Source organism: Apus apus, chromosome Z (assembly GCF_020740795.1).
Source record: "Apus apus isolate bApuApu2 chromosome Z, bApuApu2.pri.cur, whole genome shotgun sequence".
Lineage (NCBI taxonomy): Eukaryota > Metazoa > Chordata > Aves > Apodiformes > Apodidae > Apus > Apus apus.
Genome location: NC_067312.1, coordinates 39,448,716 through 39,468,542, shown reverse-complemented (window position 1 = coordinate 39,468,542; position 19,827 = coordinate 39,448,716). Strand labels below are relative to the sequence as shown.

The window sequence follows — 19,827 nt, the reverse complement described above, 5'->3', positions numbered from 1 at the left end:
AGAATATTCTAGGAAATAAATGATGTAGAAATAAAAAAATAAGGGACAAGGTCAATTTTACAAAGTCCACAGAAACTTCTAGATAATCACATGACGTGACATGAACCCTCTGTGGCAGGGATACATACACACACAAAAAAACCTGTTAGACAACAATAAAATGCAGACAATCAACGGGTTAGTCATACCCAAAACCACATGAACACACTTCAACTTTCTGAAGTTACTCTTTTGAATGGAGAATTAACTGCAAGTATCAAGCCAGTGCTTTGCTACTGTAACATCTCACAAGGTAGGTACACAGCACACTCTGGAAGACTGTACCTTGCCAGTGGAATAGGTTCCTCTTCATCATTATCTAGTTTGCAAAGCGCTAAAGTTACTTTGTGTGGCCTCTCCCCACCCAGTAGAAGGCAAGCACATTCATGCTCTCATCATGAACCTTCTCTGCCTCTACCACTTAATGGTACTCTTGTCAAAATGGTTGTGTTATATATCCATGTGTTTGTAGTAACTCAAGACCTCGCCTTCAGGCAAATAAAAGAATGCAACATTCATTGCCCTAAGAATGCTCTCTTGCCAAGATTCAATAAAGACTTCAACCTTCTTCCTCAATATTGCTCCTGAATGCAAAAGAAGTTCAAGAGCACATTTATAGACTCAATTAACATCATCTGACTGTCCCTATGCTTTAATGAGGATAAGTGCACAGCTAGCTTCATCCACTTAAAGTGAAACAGACTACAGTAATATAAAATTAAAGAAGATAAAGGCAAATGGCACTTGTACCAAGAAACAGATGCTGTTAACCAGACCTCTTTTATTGATCTACCGAGAATACTCTCAAAACACATCTGGTTTGCTGGTTCTGCATGTTAGCTACACAACGATGACCATATGTTAAGAGTCTGCCTCAGCTGTCTGTTAGCAGCCCACTATTTAAAACATGATTATTTAACTCACCAGTTCATCAAGCAACCACGGAGACTGCCTTTGCAATCAACACAACCTACTGGATGGTTGCTGTTGGCTATGTTCCAGGAAGCGAAGATAGTCCAAGGTAGTAATTGTAAAGCACCATGAACAGAGCTTTGTGGATTACGTTAGATTCATGAAAACATAAAAAAAATTAGTCATAGAATCATAGGGGTTGGAAGGCACCACTGAAGATCATCAAGTCCATCCCCCTGCTGCAGAAGGAACACTTAGGACAGATCACACAGGAATGCCTCCAGATGGGTCTTGAAAGTCTCCAGAGGAGACTCCACAACCTCTCTGGGCAGCCTGTTCCAGTGCTCTGTCACCTTCACAGTGACAGTGAAGAAGTTTTTCCTCATGTTGAGGTGGAACTTCCTGTGCTGTAGCTTGGCGCCATTTCCCCTCATCCTATCACCGGGCACTACTGAAAAAGAGACTGGCCCGTTCTTGATATCCACCCTTCAGATATTTGTAGACCTTAATAAGGTCCCTTCTAAGTTTTCTCTTCTCAAGACTAAACAGCCCCAGGTCTCTCAGCCTTTCCTCATATGACAGATGTTTTAGTCCCTTAATCATCCCCAAAGCTCTCCGTTGGACTCTTTCCAGTATATCCTTATCCCTCTTGAACTGGGGAGCCCAGAACTGGAGACACCACTCCAGATGTGGTCTTAAAAGGGCAGAGTAGAGGAGGAAGAAAACCTCCTTTGACCTGCTGGCCACACTATTCTTAATACATCCCAAGATACTATTGGCTCTCTTGGCCACAAGGACACATTGCTGTCCCATGTATAACTTGTTGTCCACCAGGACCCCAAGGTCCTTCTCCATGGGGCTGCCTTCTAGCAGGTCAACCCCTAATCTATATTGGTGCATGGTGTTTTTTCTCCCCAGGTGCAGGACTCCACACTTAGTCTTGTTGAACCTCATGAGGTTCCTCTTTGCCCAGCTCTCCGGTCTGTCTAGATCTTGCTGGATGGCTGCACAGCCTTCAGGTGTATCAGCCAATGCTCCCAGCTACATGTCATCAGCAACCTTGAAGAGGATACACTCTGTCCCCTCACCCAGGTCATTGATGAAGATGTTGAATAAGACTGGGCCCAGTAATGACTCCTGGGGAACACCACTAGTCACAAGTCTTCAACTGGACTCTGCACCATTGGTCACATGGATTTGTAGATGTTCAGTTTCCCTAACTGTCCTTTAACCCAGTCTTCTTCAATCAAGGTGAAGTCTTCCTCACTCCTGACTTCTTCTATGGTCTGGAAGGTTTGGAAATCCTGAGGGTTGGCCTCAAAGACCGAGGCAAGGAAGGCATTAAATAACTCTGCCTTCCCCATGTCCTCCATCACCAGGGCACCTGCTTCATTCAGCAGTGGGCCCACATTTCGTCTGATCTTCCTTTTACCTCCACTGTACTTGAAGAAGCCTTTCTTGGTTGTCCTTGACTTCCCTTGCCAGTTTTAATTCTAAGAAGGCCTTAGCTTTCCTTGTTGCATCCCTACACTCTCTGACCACATTCGTGTATTCTTCCGAAGTGGTCAACCCCTTCTTCTATGATCTATAAAATTCTTTCTTCCACTTATGTTTATTCAGAAGTTCCCTGCTCAACCATGCAGGTCTCCTGGCTCTCTTACTTGATTTCTTACTCTTCTGGACACTTTGATCTTGAGCTTGGATGAGGTGGTGTTTGAATATTAACCAACTCTCTTGGGCCCCCTTTCCTTCCAGTAACCTATCCCATTGGATTTCTCCAAGCAGTTCCTTGAAAAGGCCAAAATTAGCTCTTCTGAAATCTTTTGACCCTATGGTAACAGCCCCAAACCGAAACCCAGGTGCACGTGAAATACTAAAGATCTGAACTCTGAGAGTGGTCACAGGGTGTTCTTCAATAGAAAAAATACCGCTCTTTCTGGGACACAAAAATGTGAAAAATGCCATAGTAGAAAGAAGATACTAGAAAGAAGCCTGAAAAATAATAGGTATAAACACCTGAAATAAGACACTGAGATAAGCCTAGAGTAAGAAAAGTTTTTATGGCAAACTGCTATTTAGAAGAGACCTGAAATGATGAACAAAAAAAATTAGTTTATTAAAATAGTTCACTTTTTTCATTCTTACTGTGAACAGGACACTTTTAAAGCAGTCAGATAACTCCCAAGTCACACCCATTTATAATTCTTTTTATAAACTAAAAATATACAACACACATTAAAGTATTTTCCATGCAGGTAAAACAAATTAAAAACCAAACTAAAACAAGAAGATGAAAATGAAAATAAAACTTTGCAATTACCAAACTAATGATTTCTAGTACCCACACATATGAAAAAACCTGCTGTTTTTTCTTACTTTAGATCCACACATCACCATGGTTTCATTTCTGACTCAGGAAAGCAGGACAAAATTCCTTCTATACAGGTTAGTATCACTTCCCTAAATCACTCACTAAAATAGGTCATCTCCCTCTAACCCTACCAAAAAGGTAAATCAGCTGGATGAGGGGATCAAGTGCACCCTCAATATGTTTGCAGATTACACCAAGTTGGATGGAAGTGTTGATCTGCTCTAGGATAGGAAGGCTCTACAGGACTTGGACAGATTGCAATTGTATGAGGTTCAACAAGGCCAAGTGTCAGGTCAAAACAAGCCCAGGCAACTCTACAGGCCTGCAGAAGAGTGGCTGGAAAGCTGCCCAGAGGAAAAGGACCTGGGGGTGTTGATCAAAAGCTGGCTATATATGAGCCAACAGTCTGCCCAGGTGGCCAAGGCAGCAAACAGCATCCTGGCCTGCATCAGAAATAGCATGGTGAATAGGAGTAGGGAAGCGACTGTCCTCCTGTACTTGGCACTGGTGAGGCCACACCTCAAGTACTGCATTCCGTTCTGGGCCCCTCACTACAAGGACATTAAGGTGCTGGAGCAGAGAAGGGGAACAAAGCTGGCGAAGCACCTGAAGAACAAGTTTTATAATGAGTGGCTAAAGGAATTGGGGTTGTTTGGCCCTGAGAAGAGAAGGCTGAGGGGAGACCTTATTGTTCTCTACAACTGCCTGAAAGGAGGTTGTAGTGAGGTGGGGGTCGGACTTGTCTCCCAAGTAACAAGTAACAGGACAAGAGGAAATGGCCTCAAGTGGTGCCAGGGGAAGTTCAGGCTGGATATTAGAAAAAATTTCTCTACTGAAGGCTTGTCAAGTACTGGAACAGACTGCCCAGTGAAGTGGTTGATCAAATACCATCCCTGAAGGTATTTGAAAGATGTGTAGATGTGGTGTTTAGCAATATAGTTCAGTGGTGGACTTGCTGTGTCAGGTTTATGGTTGGATTCAAGGGTCTTTTCCAACCTAAATGACTCTAAGACAAATAAAAAAAGCACTTTAAGAATCTCATAAGATACTGTTCTCCAAATGCGTAACTTACCATCTTTGTTCAGCCATTGCTTTCTTTGTCTGTAGAGGAGAAGTTTACTGTGAACATATGGCAAAAGAAACTTGACACACCAGCTCTCCACACCAAGCTTGTTTTCTACCAGGACGATAGGGCTCCGGTTATACCTGGCTTCAGGGCAAGGTATTAATCCAATCTCATCTCTTAAAAAACAGAAAGAAATATTATTAACCTTATTTCCAGTAGATGGCAACTATTTTTCCCAATAGAACAGGCCGGCAAAGCTCCCCACCCAGTCGGTCCACCATCTTTTCCCCTGTTATTACCAAAATCCATGCTCATTATCCTCAACTCACTTTCTCGACAGATGGCAGGTAAGACAAAATGCACTTTCAGAAAGCCATCCTCTGCAAAACTCATGCAGTATATTAATTTGGCAAAGAAATTATTTAAACACCTTCTAAGGCATGAATAAAGATTTAAGTTTAGAAAAAAGTAGATGTATTTTTCCTCTGTCAAATTTATTCAGACACAATATAAAAGCCAGTTGTGGTTTTGAGTTAAGAGCCACTACAAAAATTCCCTTGTGCTGAGCAACAGAAAACCAGAAATATTTTAAGACTTGCTGGAGACGCTGGAAGTAATAGTCATGATTAGATGAGCCAAAATGAATTTAAAACTCCTTAAGTTTTTGCCAGGAAAATTTCTTACAGTGATTCTGGCTCTTCCCATCTTGAGATAAAAAGAAAAGTTTAATTACATTTTCCCTGCAGCAGTGTGACAAGGTGCTCTGAAACAAAAGATAGCAAAAAACCCCACAACAAACCACACAGACAGCAATGTGCACACTTCCACATGTATATTTCCACGTCTCATTTTTCCTTTTCCTATGCAAGGCAGACTGCTGAAGAGGGTGAAGATCAGAGACACAGAGGCCAGTCTGATTAAATGGCAACTCTGAATGAAAAGGTTTAATCAAGCCATTAACAGTGATGGCCAAAGAAATTGGTATCAGCAAACAAAGCAAAAGAGACTCAGCTGTTCAAAGGGTAGTATTACATTTTACCTTTTTACTCAGTTTTCTCTAGCATGTAGGAATGCTGGAAGAAGCAGCTTTAGCAGCTTCTTAAAAACAAACACAGGTTGTCAAGCATTCACACTCATCTGGACAGAAAGCTACATTATTTTATACTTTCCATCATGCCTGCTTTCTCCAACAACTCAAATTTAGTGGAAAATTTTGTTGCTAATGAGAGAGACTCTCAGATCTCAGGCAGGAAAAAAAAATATCTCTTGTGATCACAGGTAAAAAGCAAACTCTCCATCTTAAATTTTCCCAACACAAGTTCTACAGATCCATTCCAAGTGTCAACTCGACAACCTCAACTCAGTTATCTTAAACTAATTTTGTTCGTGGACAATCTGAGTGTAGCCATTTAGCTCTGTTTCCTCACTGGATTAATCAAAAGCGACCCTGTGTGCTTGTTTAAGAATATAATTGCTTATTCAGAAAACGGATGTAATTTTCCATACATCACAAGTCATAAAGAGCACAAGTAGCTTGAGTTAAGATACTTGAAAATTACTTGGCTTTGTCTCCAAAGATACACCCAGGTCCCTTATCCATCCCTGGTCATCTGAGAACAGAGGGAAGAAAACCAGTATTTTCCTACCCTTCCAATTGCAAACACTGAGTAGCAAAGCAAGACCCTCATCTCCACTGCTCCACTCAATACAAGTTAAGCTCTTCAGGAAGATAGTCAGATTAGACCTAAAATGACATTCCAACTTGCTTCTTTTAACATAGTACTTTACAGCCTGAAGCTTGTACTTACTGCTGCTTTCTTTCTTTTATGAGTGTTAAACCCAGTCTTTTGGCAAACTTTATCTGGCCTTGCATACAGGGACATACAAATCCCCATCTGCAATGCATTTCCAGTCACCCACAGCTTTGTTAATTAACTCTGTGAATTAGTAACAAAAATACTACCAGCTGTTTTTTATAAACAGTACACCAAGGGTAAACAGCAAGGAGAGGGGGGAAAAAAAAAAATCAAATACATCCATCCACCTTTACTTCTTAAAAAAGCAAGAAATCTGACTGAGGTGAGCTAAGTTTCAAAACACTGGTTTAACCATGCCAAAATGGCAGAGAGGTAGGGCTTGCACAGTGCTGGCAAGTCAGACTGAAACACCTCAACTCCAGAAGATGCTCAGCTAGCCAAAATCACCACAGGACTAGACCACTGCATCATGAAATCCACAAAGATCACCAAAGCAACACAAAACATGTTTTACGTGGTAATAATTCAGTTTTTGCTAAGATGAAAACCAGGGCTTGTAATTTGGTAGAAATGTTGCCTCCCAACACCCTGGTATTGTTTCAGATGATCTGTTGGTTCAGAATGTTGCATTCAGTTCCTGAGAAGCAACAGAACTTATGATGCAAAATGTCAGAAGGGTGAGGTGCTTATCTCACAGCCAGAACTCTTCATTTAAACCACAATCTATTTCTGCTCCTGAAGGCTGCTCTGGAAGCTCCTCAGATCTACAAAAGGAGCAAGCAACAGGGCAGGTTTTTCAGCCCAGGAGCCACTGCTTGAGAACTTCTGCAGCCTCTGTTCAGTTGCATACCTGAAGAAAACTTCTAGCTCAGGACTCTCATGCAGGCTCCACTGAAACAGTGCTTGTAAAATGAAGCAACTGAAGGGTCATCTTACGCTCACTGTGACAGAAGATGTGCCTGTTCATGTGACAGGACTGCCTAAACTCATTGCAGAAAGGAGGATGCCTACATTTAGATCAAGTGACAGGTGCAAGCTGCTCACAATATTAAAGGAAACATCAATTCAGAGCTGCTGTTTGTTGGTATTTTGTACTGTTAGAAGCCACATTTCTTATGGAAGTAAGATTTAATTTATCTCCCTAGATTTCCCAGTTTTCTGACATTGCCTCCTGAATTTTAGGAGATAACTAGTGCTTTTTATTTACTTTTGTCAAAGCAAGCACCACAGTCACATTTGAAAAGATGCATGAATTATCTCTGTATTTACCATTCTAGTTCACATTGCTAAAACACAATGAGGAAACAGCCAGAATTTTGTGGAAGATTTTAGCTGCATTGTCATGAAATCTGCAGCCATTACAGTGCTGCTTCAACCTGAGCTGAGACTGGAGAAGACATGCAAGATGAGACCCAGGAGATCTGGTCTATAGTGCAAACATTAGCCACGGCGGTACAATACCGACAATCTGTTGCAGGATCTGCTTCAAGAGCCCACGTCTGTTGACTCAGCTATTCAATGGCTCTCCCCAGAATAAACCCTAGTCAACTCACTTCCAATTTTTAAAACCATGATGATACAAAAAATTTCCCTCTTTCACAAAACCACAATATCACAGCATTGCTAGGGAAGGAGACATATATTGTGAAGCTACCATGATGGGTCTTCAGCTTTAGGCACCCCATGTGAAGGTATTTATCTGGATTTCTTCTGGAAGATCATCTTAAAAACAACCCAACCTCTCCCCACAGAATTAGACAGAAGATACTAAATAATGGCTGAGAGATCTGAGTGAGGGACAATAAGTGGACATGATGCAACTACAGTTCTACTGACTGTAAAGAGTGGACCTAAGCAGCTGAATGTTTCTGCAGCTATAGAAAGTTCCTAATACTGGAAGACAATCCAGAGCATGAATAATGGAACAGTGCATATTTTTACATTAAAATAAGTCTCATGAAATAACTGCCTGGCTACTGAACTGAAAACATTTCGAACTTAGGGAATCCAAGAGTTGAAATCTTTGTTTTCTTATTCTGCAGTGCAGTATATACACTTGATTCCCCTTTAGAATTCCAACTAATAAATTAATTTGCATGTTATGATTAGTCATTATCTTAGTGGTACAACCAAAATCTTTAATGAATTGCAGAGAAATTTGCAATCACACCAGAAGAAACCTTGACTCAGAGTTTCAAATCTAACAAAATGAAGTGTGGTATTTTTATTACATTAAGAATGTTATTAATTAAGACCGAAAAAACTACCAGAGCTACAGTGACATGATTCTTAACAAGCCATAAATAGTAACCTCAGATTTTGCACTCAAATGCTGGGCTATCATCTAAGAGTTAATCTTTTCAACTACATGCATCAAGTTAAGGTACTGTTTTTACACAGAAGTCTATTTCTGTTTGACTTCACGAGCAAAAGAACTGCAAAGTTAAAAAAGAAACTAATGTGCTCACTGCTAGTGGTCCATTCAGTTCCAGTGGGATAGCTCACATATATGACCTTATCAGCATCTATGCCTGTAACAATAGGTAAAAGTATCTTCCAGAAAATTTCATAACCTTACCAAATAGAAAACTAGTATGCTGACACAGTTATTCAAGAGAAGAAAATGGAACTATCAGAGAGATGAAGCAAGAAATTTTGTGTGTTATACATTTAGTTAGAAGTAAGCTCGGCTTAAAAACATGCAGTCTTGCTGCAAATTTAATTTAAAACAAAAAAAGAGCATCAACAACCCAAAATTCTGTTGAGTTTAAAACTGTATTTTTATATTACTTTTACTGTTGACCAGTGACAACACCATCTTTAAAAACTGAGAAAACCATGAACCTGCCAGTACAAAACATCCATTCTGACAGATGCAAAGAGGGCAAGCAAACAGTCAAAGCCTAGGGACAGTGAGTAGGGGATAACAGCATGAGATGTGAATAGGAACATCATGCATATGCAGACCCCTTATTTTGAGTGGAGCCAGGTGGATGTCACACAAAAGAATCCAAACCTGGATCTGTGAGACGAACGGGCCACTCAATTCAAGAGGATAACATCTGTCAGGGACTGTGGTTGTTACAACTGTCTTGGTCACCAGCAAGAAGACGAGATGTCTCCAAGATCTATGAGAACATCTGGCCAGCATGGCTGCAACATGGTGTTCTAAGGGCAGAGAGGCATTGCAGCAAAGGGCTGCAGTCTACAATGGCCATACAAAGCTCCATTTCAAGTACTGCAGTTCAGAAATCTAGCAGACAGAATTCCCACTTTTTCTCCTTTGGTGGGTAAGCCAGCAAGTAGCTTGTGCTTCCTCACTCAGAGCATGACAAAGTGCATCAATCTGAGAGCACACAACTCTTGCAGCCTACTTTAATCTCTCAGATTGCATCTATGGAAGAAAAAGGCAAAAGCAGCAGATTCTTCAAAAATACAAGCTTGAAATTTGCTACCAATAAACAATTCTGGTGAAGGAGGAGAAACTAAGAACCACCAGAACTTTCATTCACAAATACTGGCTGTTCAGATCACATTATGCCTCACAACCTAAAAACGAAACTTCATGGCAAAATGCAGTTCTTTTTTTAGACAGCATCCATATGCTGTATCTTAAAACCTAGCCACCCACCCAACCGGCTTAATACATTTTTAGAAACATGAGGTATTTGCTTTAGTTCTGTCTTTTAAGCAAAGGGACAAATAAAGAACCCTTAAAATTTTCCTGCATAGTTGCTTAAGCACACCATTTTCTGGAACAGATTAATAGGCCACCACCTCAGAGACTGCAGTGCTTCTGACCGACAAAAATACACCACCCTTACATTGTCAAGTTCTCATCTATCATGGGCTACTTCATTTGCCATAACCAATATGCAGTTTACCTAAATAGACAGAATGATGCTTCCCTAAACAGTCTGTGTCTTAAAACAACAAAGGATAGGGAAGGAAAGAGGAACACAGGAGGTACCTAAACAAGAACCCTGAAATGAGGGTCTCAGAGCTTGTCAGCTGAAAAGAAAATGCAGACCACCTGATCCCCGATTGTTAAGCCTAACCTGATTCTCTCAGGACAGCAGTAACTGCAGGTTGTATTTTCACAGTCGTCTTGTTGGTCTCCTTCAAAACAACACACAAGGAAAACCACTGGCATCTCTATTAACAGACAGAGATTAGAAGGTGGCATTCATCAAGCCGCCCCGTTTGCAGGAGGGTGGAATCAGCAAGCTTCCATCGGAGACGTGCTTCCCCCAGCTCTGCCCCAGAGCCCGCCGGGCCCTGCCCCCCGCGGGGCCCAGCACCCACCGCCCACCCGCGGGCCAAGACCAACCTCGACCCTGCGGCGAGTTTCAACACCGCCAGACCTCCAGGCCAAGTTCGGCTCATTTAAGAACTTGTCTGTAGAAAGAGGTGACTCGCTTCCAGATCCGAGTCCTCGCCGGTGTCCGCAGCCAAGCACATCACGCTGCCGGGGCTGCTTGTGCGGGCGGGCAGGGGGCGGCCGCAGCAGGGCTCCGCGGGGTCCTGCCGCAGCCCGGCCGGACGCACGGGCGCCCGGGAGCCGCTCGAACCCCCGGAGCAGGTATCCAAGGGGAGGCGGGGCAGCAGGAAAGCACGGGAGACCTGCGGCATCGCGGCCTGCCCACGGGCCGCAGGGGCCAGGGAAGCGCTCTGGCGCCGGCCCTGCCGCCGGCAGCCCGGCCGGCACGCCTGGGCCGCACAGCCCGGACGGCGTGACCCCAGGCCGGCAGCCGGCTCTGCGCGGCACCGCGGCGGGCAGGGCCGCCCGCCGGCGAGGGAGCGGGGCCGCCACCGGCGGAGGGGCGAACAGGGGCTGAGGGCGGGCAGCGCTCCCGCCCCGGCCCGACTCACATGTGGGGGTTCCGCTGGAAGGCGTTGCGAATGTCCTTCACCACCCGCTGCACCAGCACCGCCACCTCCTCCGGCGACTCGGCCATCTTCCCCCTCCCCCGCCGGCAGCGCCGCGCCGAGCCGAGCGGCGCCGGCAGAGCTTCCGGGTCAGCGGCCCGCGGGGAGCCGCGGCCCCGGGGGGCGGTCCCGGCCGCCCGCCCGCCTCGGCCCCGCCCGGGGAGCGGTGCGGGGCGGCTGCGGGGCCGGGCCCGGCTGTTGCTGGGGCGGGGGGGGGGGGGGGGGGGGTGTCCCCGCTGCGGCGGCTCCTCCCGGCGGGAGGGCGGGGCGGGACCCGGGGGCCGGCGGGGGCCTGGCGGGGGAGCGCGGCCGAGCCCTCCTGCGGGGGCCTGGCGGGTCCCGGGCGTGCGGGCCGCAGGGGCCGGGCAGCGCCTGGAGGGGCTGCGTCCCGGCTGGGGCCCGCCCGGGGACCCTGCCAGAGCCGAACTGCTCTCGCCTCCCCTCTGCCCGTCTCTTTTTTTGCAGTTAGACAAGCCAAAGCGGCAGCAGCGGTTACTTCGCGTGTGAAATGGGCAGCTTGTAACTTTATTATTTTGATAGTCACGTTAGGTGTTCGGCCAGGTGGCTTTAGAGGGACTTTTTGCGAGGATATGGAGTGATAGGATGCGGGGCGACAGTTTTAAACAGAAAGAGGACAGATTTAGAGTAGGTATTAGGAATATATTCTTGAGTGTGAGGGTGGTGAGACACTGGCACAGGTTGCCCAGGGACGTTGTGGATGCCCCTCCCTGGAAGTGCTCAAGGCCGAACTGGATGAGTCTTGGAGAAACCCTGTCCCGTGGGAGGTGGCCCTGCCCGTGCAGGGCTGGTGGGACCGGAGTATGTCCCTTCCAACCCACACCGGCTGTGCTTTAAAAGATAAAGTATGCATGTGTAGCTGCCCCTGACTTCGAAGGTGCTCTGATGGATAGACTGAATGTGATTATAATTTTGAACCATAACTGCATTATTTGGTTTATCATTTGGAAATGAATACATTATTCCAAACCAAGTTGTTTTGCAAAGCACTAATTACACATGGTCTAGTTGTCTTTCATTTGAAAGCTTCCAATGGCATCATCATCATCTGCTTCGTTGTTACTTTCCCTGCCAACAGACTGGCCCGATGCATTCTTCAGAAAAATAAAAAAAAAAAGAGGAAAAAGAGTGTGGGGGGAAGGTCTGTCAAGGATATGTATCAGATAACAAATAGAAATGCAGATTTTCCTTAGAGAGACACTGAATGTACTCTCTCATGCTGAAGTTGCCAATACTTTGCTGGATTTGTAAGTAAGCTAACCTTAAAGCAGAAATGTGTTTCTTGTTGGATCTTGCCATTTTGGTCGTGTCCTGGCTTCACTGGAACAGGATCATAGGCCAGCCGTGGAGGGCAGACCAGGAGGATCCCCAAGTCAGGTGAGAGTTTAAGTCAGTGCAGCTGATCGAAGCTGAGTGAGAGGTGTATCCCATGCCATTTACCTCCTGATGTTTATAAAGGGAGAGCATTTGCTGAGGATGCAGAGTTCTGTTTCCTGGGACTTCTCCCACTTGGCCTGCTGCTCCCTCTGCTATTCCCTAGGGCTCCCTTACATTGAGCAAAAAATTATGTGCTTTATGTTGCTGTTTGTATTAGTTTAGCTATGTAATTAAATCTCTTTATATTTCAACCCACAGGTCTCTCTTCTTCCTTATTTTCTTTCTTGGCTGAGAAGGGGCCATGGAGTGAGAGCAAACTGCTTCAGTTTTGCCCTTGATACAGGCTAAATGAAGGCAGGTAGTTAAATTTTGTCCTATTTGTTTTGATGTGACAAATATAAACACAAAGGTGAAACAGGGCAGTGCTGGAAGCTCAGTGTTAAACAATGAAGATGTGCCAGAAATCTCTTCAGCAGTGACTGCTGAAAGGTAACTTCCTGCTTTTTTTCACATTACTTTTTATATATTCCTTTAAATATTTTTTTGTGTGTGTTTATTAATGTCTCTTTACCCTTGCTCTTATATTTTTTACTTCATTTTTGTTTCACTTCCTGTGAATTTCAAGGCCAGGTTGGATGGGGCTTTGAGAAACCTGGTCTAGTGAGAGGTGTCCCTGCCCATGCAGGGGTGTTGAAACAAGATCATCTTTAAGGTCCCTTCCAAACTAAACCATTCTATGATTCTGTAATTCTGTGATTCTATGAATGCAAGTTTAGGCTCCTATTCCTCTGATTGGAGTTTACATAGCACATGTACACTGAACTAGAATCCAGGATTTTATGCATTTACCAGTTCCTGTGACTTTCTTTTTTTCGCCATTATAATATTACCTTCTGGACTGTTGACTGGCTACTTAGACATATCTTAAGACTAATTTACATAGGTAGCCTACTCTTGGCCATATGCTTAGCCATACTCTTGGTGCTGTCAGATGGCAAGCCACCATAACTGCAGAATTCTGAACAATGCATTTGTAAGCAAAAGATGCAGCACATGTTGTGTTAGCAGCACCAGTGCAGCATACTTGCCAAAACTTTTTTAGGATTCTGAGAAAGTAGTTTATTACAGTAATTATGTGAACATTGCATTAATAGCGGTTTGTTTTGTTGTGTTGTTTTTTTCCCCATTTCGGTCATTCTTTTATGCTTCAGTGCATGTCTAGAAACAAAACAAAAAAGAGGATGTAATAGCATGAGGTAGGTCTAAAATACCATATTTGAAGTACTGAAGAAATGGTCTGCTCTGTTGTATTTATTTAAAAATGAATGATGCTTTAATTCTGGTTTGGCCTTCAACTCACTGTGTTTGTGCTTTTTGGTATCAATAAGGAGAAGACAGAACCTGCAAAGGCATATGGCACTTGAAATGTGTACTCTTTCACAAATTTGGGCCTCCACAGATTGATTTGAAGTTTAGTGTGTTAAACTCCAAATTGGAAGACTAATTAGATATGGAAGATTTTCGGGGCCTTCTTAATAGCTTGTATATTTAGTGGAAAAAGTTGTATTAGATAATACTGGTTTCAGGAAACTAATTTATATAAGACACCTTATAAACATTATAAGAAAAAAATGCAAATATAGGTATATGTATTACAACTCTTTGTGGGCACTTCTAGCTGAAGAATCAAAATTGTTTTTTCAAAATACCTTTGAGTGTTCAGTGCAGCCCAGAATTTTTAATTGATACCCAGTTTGCCTTGATCAGAAGGAATAAGCTATGTAGTCGACAGCATACCTTTCTGGGCTCACTGCCTTCTCACTTTGTCCCATGCAATTTTTTCAGCATAGAGGTTTGTTTCAAATTTCCTAAAAGCAGCAAATTTACCTCCAGTCAGATATCACAGTGAATGAAATATTTCCGGCTATATATGAAGTTTGAAATCTGTAAAGAGATTTTGGTGAATTAGGCCTTTAAAATGTCAATAATCATATGCAAAGTTCTGTTCTGAAAGTACTTAAAATTGTTACAAAGCTACCTAAATGTACTTGTAAGTTACAAACCCAGTTGTTTAGAATAGTGAATTAACTGACAACACTCTGTGTATGACTCAATGAATGCCTTTTGAGGATGACTGAATATTAAATCATTATTTAAACAGCAGAATAAAATGTATTTGAATTGTATACTTTAGGTACTTACACACATTGTCAAAACTTATAAGGCAGGGATTGGCCTTAATACTGCAGATAATAGTGTACAGGAGCTTTTGGAAGTGATTATTGAGTTGTCAGCCAAGCATACTTACTTGCTGTAATTTTGGGATAATTATAATAAATTATTTCAGAAGATACAATTTTGTTAAATTTCACATAGGAAATAAGAAGGAACTGTAGAAAATACACAATCATTAAATAATCTAATAATTATGTCTCTATTTTCCACATGAAGATTTCCGTGGATAATCTATTCCTATGACATCTGGGAAGGTGTCAAAATGTTGGAAATAGCTTGATTGAGGTGGTTCTTCTGTGATGAGTACAGAAAAATAAGTCCTTGTGGCTATCTAAAGTGATATAATAAGCTTATATTACATTAAGCTTGCTTTAATAAATAACTAGAAGGTCAGAATCTTTCAATTTCAATTGTTTTAATAAGCTTACTAATATATTTTTAATGTTATATTTGTGTAGTATATTTGTATCTACACCGGGTGTGTTACCATTGGATTTTCAGGGCTGAGTTGTTGAAAGTTTGAAACTATCTTATGATGAAAGTGATATGCGTATTCTTTGCATGATGTTATTTTTCTTATGTGTTCTAAGTCAAAGGTATAATCTTGTGTGTATTTAAAAGATGCAGCTAATGAAAAGATTTTTCTGAGGTCTGCGTTAATTTTTTTAATTTTCTGTTTCGTTCTAGGTTTCTGCAATGTACTTTATTAATGTAAGTCTACTATTATTATAAACTTTGGTACAAAAACTTCTATATGTGAAAGGTTTGTGATATTGTAATTATTATAATAAATAATGTAATTATTGTATTATGGTTTAAAGTCAATACCAATAGATTGGTAAATGCCTGTATCTTATAGGCCTGGTGTTGTGATAATAGCACTCATCAGCTTGCAAGTCTATATGTGCATGACTGAATTAAGTGCAGTCCATAGTAGCTCTGAAAGTACATCTCCTGATGAATTTTTAGACTGCATCAGAAATTCTGCATAAGCTTACATTCATTTACAAATCATAAAAGTAAATTTAAAACCTTTTAGTGGAAAAACTATGTGCATTTTCATTTAGTAAAGACTTAGCCTTATCCCTTGGTCTAGCATATAATATTTCCTAAGGTACTTTTTCTGTATTTCACATTAAAGTGAATATGAAGAATGGGTTAACCCTTCATATATTAGCATATATTATGCTGACGTAGCATATAGCATCTTAGTGGTGTTTAATTATAAAGCTAGACTTTTTTTTTTTTTTTTTTTAGGAAAAAAACACTTACTTATATAGACTTCATGACTGACATAATATCTTTTTTGCTGTATTGATAAGGCAAAAGTTGGTATCATTGCTAAGATTGCAGATTCTTCGGTTCTATCCAAACAAACAATTTGGGGAAAAAAGAAGCTAACAAAAGTTAGAAAATGTGTTGGTATGTAATTTGTTATTTTCTCTGTAAATGTTAACTGTTTTTTTTTACTAAAAGCTCTAGAGTTAGAAGACATCAGCATCCATTTGGGGCTTCACTGTAATCACAAAGACGTGTAATTGGGCAGCTGAATTCAGCCATTCGTAAAGGCTGATGATGTGCTGAAACCACATAACAGCTTAAAACTGTCCTCTTGGTGGTTGTAAGTGGGGCAAACTCTATACTAACACAGTTAAAACATTTCCATGTATTTTTAAAGCAGCATTCAGTTCTGAGAAGTGATGATTCAATAATAAATGGTAGCATTTTGCCGTAGAGATCTTATAATGGAGTGTATTTATAGCCTTAGCCTTCCCACATTTTAAGGGGAAGGTAAGTTTTTGGTACTTCTAATGCCAATGGTCACTGCAGTGGGTGGTGTGTGGCATGCTGATAAGTGTAGCCCAGGCAGGAGCCTTCTTGGGTCCTGCAGGAAGAATACCTTGCTGGCAGATTTTTTTTTGCTTTGCTCTTATCCCTCACTTGTTTTACAACTGGAACTGAAAACAGGCTTCCTTAAGCACAGCCTATAATTCAGACTAGAACTGTCCTTTCTCTGGGCTCCTCGTATAAACCCAAGCAGTAGTCTTAACCTTTAAATGCTGCCACTGATCTCAAGTTGTGAGGCAAGCTGACAGCAGTGCTCACAGAATCACAGAATCACCAAGGTTGGAAAAGACCTTTAAGATCATCAAGTCCAGCCTATGACCAACACCACCACATCAGCCAGACTATGGCACTAAGTGCCACATCCATCCTTTCCTTGAACACATCCAGGGACAGTGCCTCCACCACTTCCCTGGGAAGTCCATTCCAATGTCTGATCACCCTTTCCCAGAGGAAGTGCTTCCTAATATCCAACTTAAACCTCCCCTGGAACAGCTTGAGGCCATACCCTCTTGTCTTGTTGCTAGTTGCCTGGAAAAAGAGCTCAGCCCCCACCTGACTACAAACTCCCTTCAGGTAATTAGAGAGAGTGATACGGTCTCCCCTGAGTCTCCTCTTCTCCAGGCTAAACAACTCCAGCTCCCTCAGCCTATCCCTATAAGACTTTCCCTCTAGTCCCTTCACCAGCCTCGTTGCTCTCCTCTGGACCTGCTCCAGCACCTCAGTATCCTTCTTGAAGTCAATAGCCCAGAACTGCACACAGAACTTGAAGTGAGGCCTCACCAGTGCTGTGTACAGGGGGAGAATTACATCCCTGCTCCTGCTGGCCACACTATTCCTGATACAAGCCAGGATGCCATCGGCCTTCTGGGCCACCTGGGCACACTGCTGGCTCATGTTCAGCCTGCTGTCAACCAGTACTCCCAGGTCCCTCTCTGCTGGGCTGCTCTCCAGCCACTCTTCCCCCATCCTGTAGAGCTGCCTGGTGTTGTTGTGGCCAAAGTGCTGGACCCTGCACTTGGTCTTGTTGAATTTCATGCCACTGGCCTGGGCCCATCAACCCAGCCTGTTCAGGTCCTCCTGCAGCTTCTTCCTACCCTCCAGCAGATCGACACTACCCCTACTTGGTGTCATCTGGGAACTTACAGAGGGTGGACTTGATTCCCTCATCCAGGTCATCAATAAAGTGTTTGTAATGTCCTGGTGTTTCAAGTTGGTTGCAACTGTCAGTTTACTTAATCAGCTTTTTACCATTCCTTGTCTTCTTGTGATGATTTTGTCTTAAATCTCTTGATTGAACCATACATTTCATCTCCTCGTGAATGATGGTAACAGCAACAATTGGCTTAGCTGGTCATCTTCTCCTGCATTTGTTCTAAGTATTTTTAGTCTGAATCCCTGCCTTGCTCACAAAGCCTAATGCTAGCCTATCAGTGCTATTGAATGTGTTTTTTTAGTCCAAACTGGTACTAGCAGTCCACCTACTTTCTCAATTTCTCCCTCACCCTAAGTTACTTTTTCCAGTCGCAACCTGTGTAATAATAGCTAGATAGTAGGAAGTAAGCATTCAGAGAACTGGGTTGATAAGGAGTCTCACTCCTACATTTCAAAGGAAACACCTTTTTTTCCTTCCATCTCCCAAACTCATTTATTTTGCCCTGCTTAATCTAACTTTTAAACCTCGTCTCTTAAGTACTTTCTTGGCTCATACTAGTAATTTCTTGCTGTTCTTGTGTTGAGAGAATTCTGTATTCAAAACTTTCTAGATAATGGGAATCGTATTTAGCATCCACTGAATTTTATATGCCTGTGGAGGTAAGCAATGCTTGCTTCTTAGTTAAAAGTATGAGCAATCTCTATTCTCATGAAACACAGTTCAAAGTGCAAATCCAAGGTTAAGTGTGTGCTTGAAGAATGTAAGATTTTGTTTTCTCTAACTCTTCACTAGTAGTGCTTGTAATGGTAGGCTCTAACAAAAAGAAAATACAGGAAATTTGCTGGCAAAACTTCTGTAAATGTATACAAAACCAAACTGCCACTTCCGATATAAATCTTACAGTTTGTTTTGCATGCATGTAAGATGAGGAAAAGGAATATGGTATGTAAAATGTACATTCTGTTGCTAGCTCTGCATATTTCGAAACTTTTCAACCTGAAGAAAATGTGTATCAAGAAAACAGTCTGGTTTCCAGTTCGTTCACACTGTATATGAAGTACTTTCCAAGTTCTCCTTTAGTTGTTAGCACGGAGGATTCCTAGCATGTCATTTTTTTTGTGCAAAGTATAACAACCTTGTTAGCTCATCACTTGCTAAGCAGATAACGGATTAAGCCTGGCTCATCAGGTTAAACTGTGACTCTAAAAATAATGTTATTCAGTTTGGGGTTTTAATTTATTTTTTTTTCAGATGAAAAGCATGTCTGTTTGTACTTCTTTTACCTAGTGTTTAAAACAGTCATGTACTTGGAGTTCAAATTTTCAAGAAGTCAAAGATAGGTATGATTAATTTATTTAGTACACAGTTGAAATGTTGCAGAAACAAAAATAAGTGAAAAGCCCTGGTGTGGTAAGGGCACTTCTGTCAGTTCTCATGTATACAAAAATTATTTGTGTATTGCTCAATGGCCTAGTGTATTATCCTCAAATATTATGGAAGAGAAGTATGAAGTATATAGGATAGCTTTCATCTTGTTGTATATTAGTATTATCAGGCATTGCCTTCTGGCCTTGTATCTTTGTTTGAACAACAGTATGTCATGTCAGAGGCAGTTATCCTGGCAAGGACAAATGTCTGTCTCTAACTATCAGTTGTTAATGCTTTCTTACGACAATTTGGGAAAATAGTAGGTAGCCAACTTCTTTTACTGTCTTATAATTTCATAGTTTCACAGAATGACCAGGAACCTTGCTTGTTAAAACCTTTCTGAAGTATTAGATATTATGAGTGAGGACTTCTTTGCTTTTCTGAACATAATGATCTGCTTCATTGTCTCCCAGTGGTATTCTGTTCCTATCCTTATTTTAATGTCTGAATGGTCTTACAGTGAACTAGGGAGTCCTGCTGCTAACAAGAAGGCAGGTTCTGTGTTTCTTGATTGAAATACTTCTTGTGGATGAGTTCTGTTCAATTAATGTTGACAGAGACCAGAACAGTTTTCTAGAAGCCCTTGCTCATACCCAAGCCCTTATTTTCTGGCTTCAGTAGTGTGAAAACTCTGAAAATATTCCTAGTAATTTGATTGCATATATAAAGAATGGAGATGTGGAAAAGCTGAGAA

At 42.0% G+C, this 19,827-nt stretch overlaps 1 protein-coding gene across 3 annotated transcripts in view; it reads right to left on the bottom strand.

Annotated features, from left to right (window-relative positions):
• Positions 1–11,200, bottom strand: part of PTAR1 (protein prenyltransferase alpha subunit repeat containing 1) — a 38,153-nt gene extending 26,953 nt beyond the window's left edge. Inside the window, exons 1-2 of one of the 3 annotated variants that reach the window (XM_051643141.1) lie at positions 11,018–11,200; positions 4,395–4,564 (exon numbers count right to left, since the gene is read on the bottom strand). In XM_051643141.1, the coding sequence (XP_051499101.1) occupies positions 4,395–4,564; positions 11,018–11,103 (256 nt within the window). In that variant the 5' untranslated portion in view covers positions 11,104–11,200. Of the gene's footprint in view, positions 1–4,394; positions 4,565–10,475; positions 10,858–11,017 lie in introns of those variants that run through there. The other 2 variants (XM_051643139.1, XM_051643140.1) reach the window with 2 other exon arrangements.
• Positions 11,201–19,827: the final 8,627 nt, after the last annotated feature.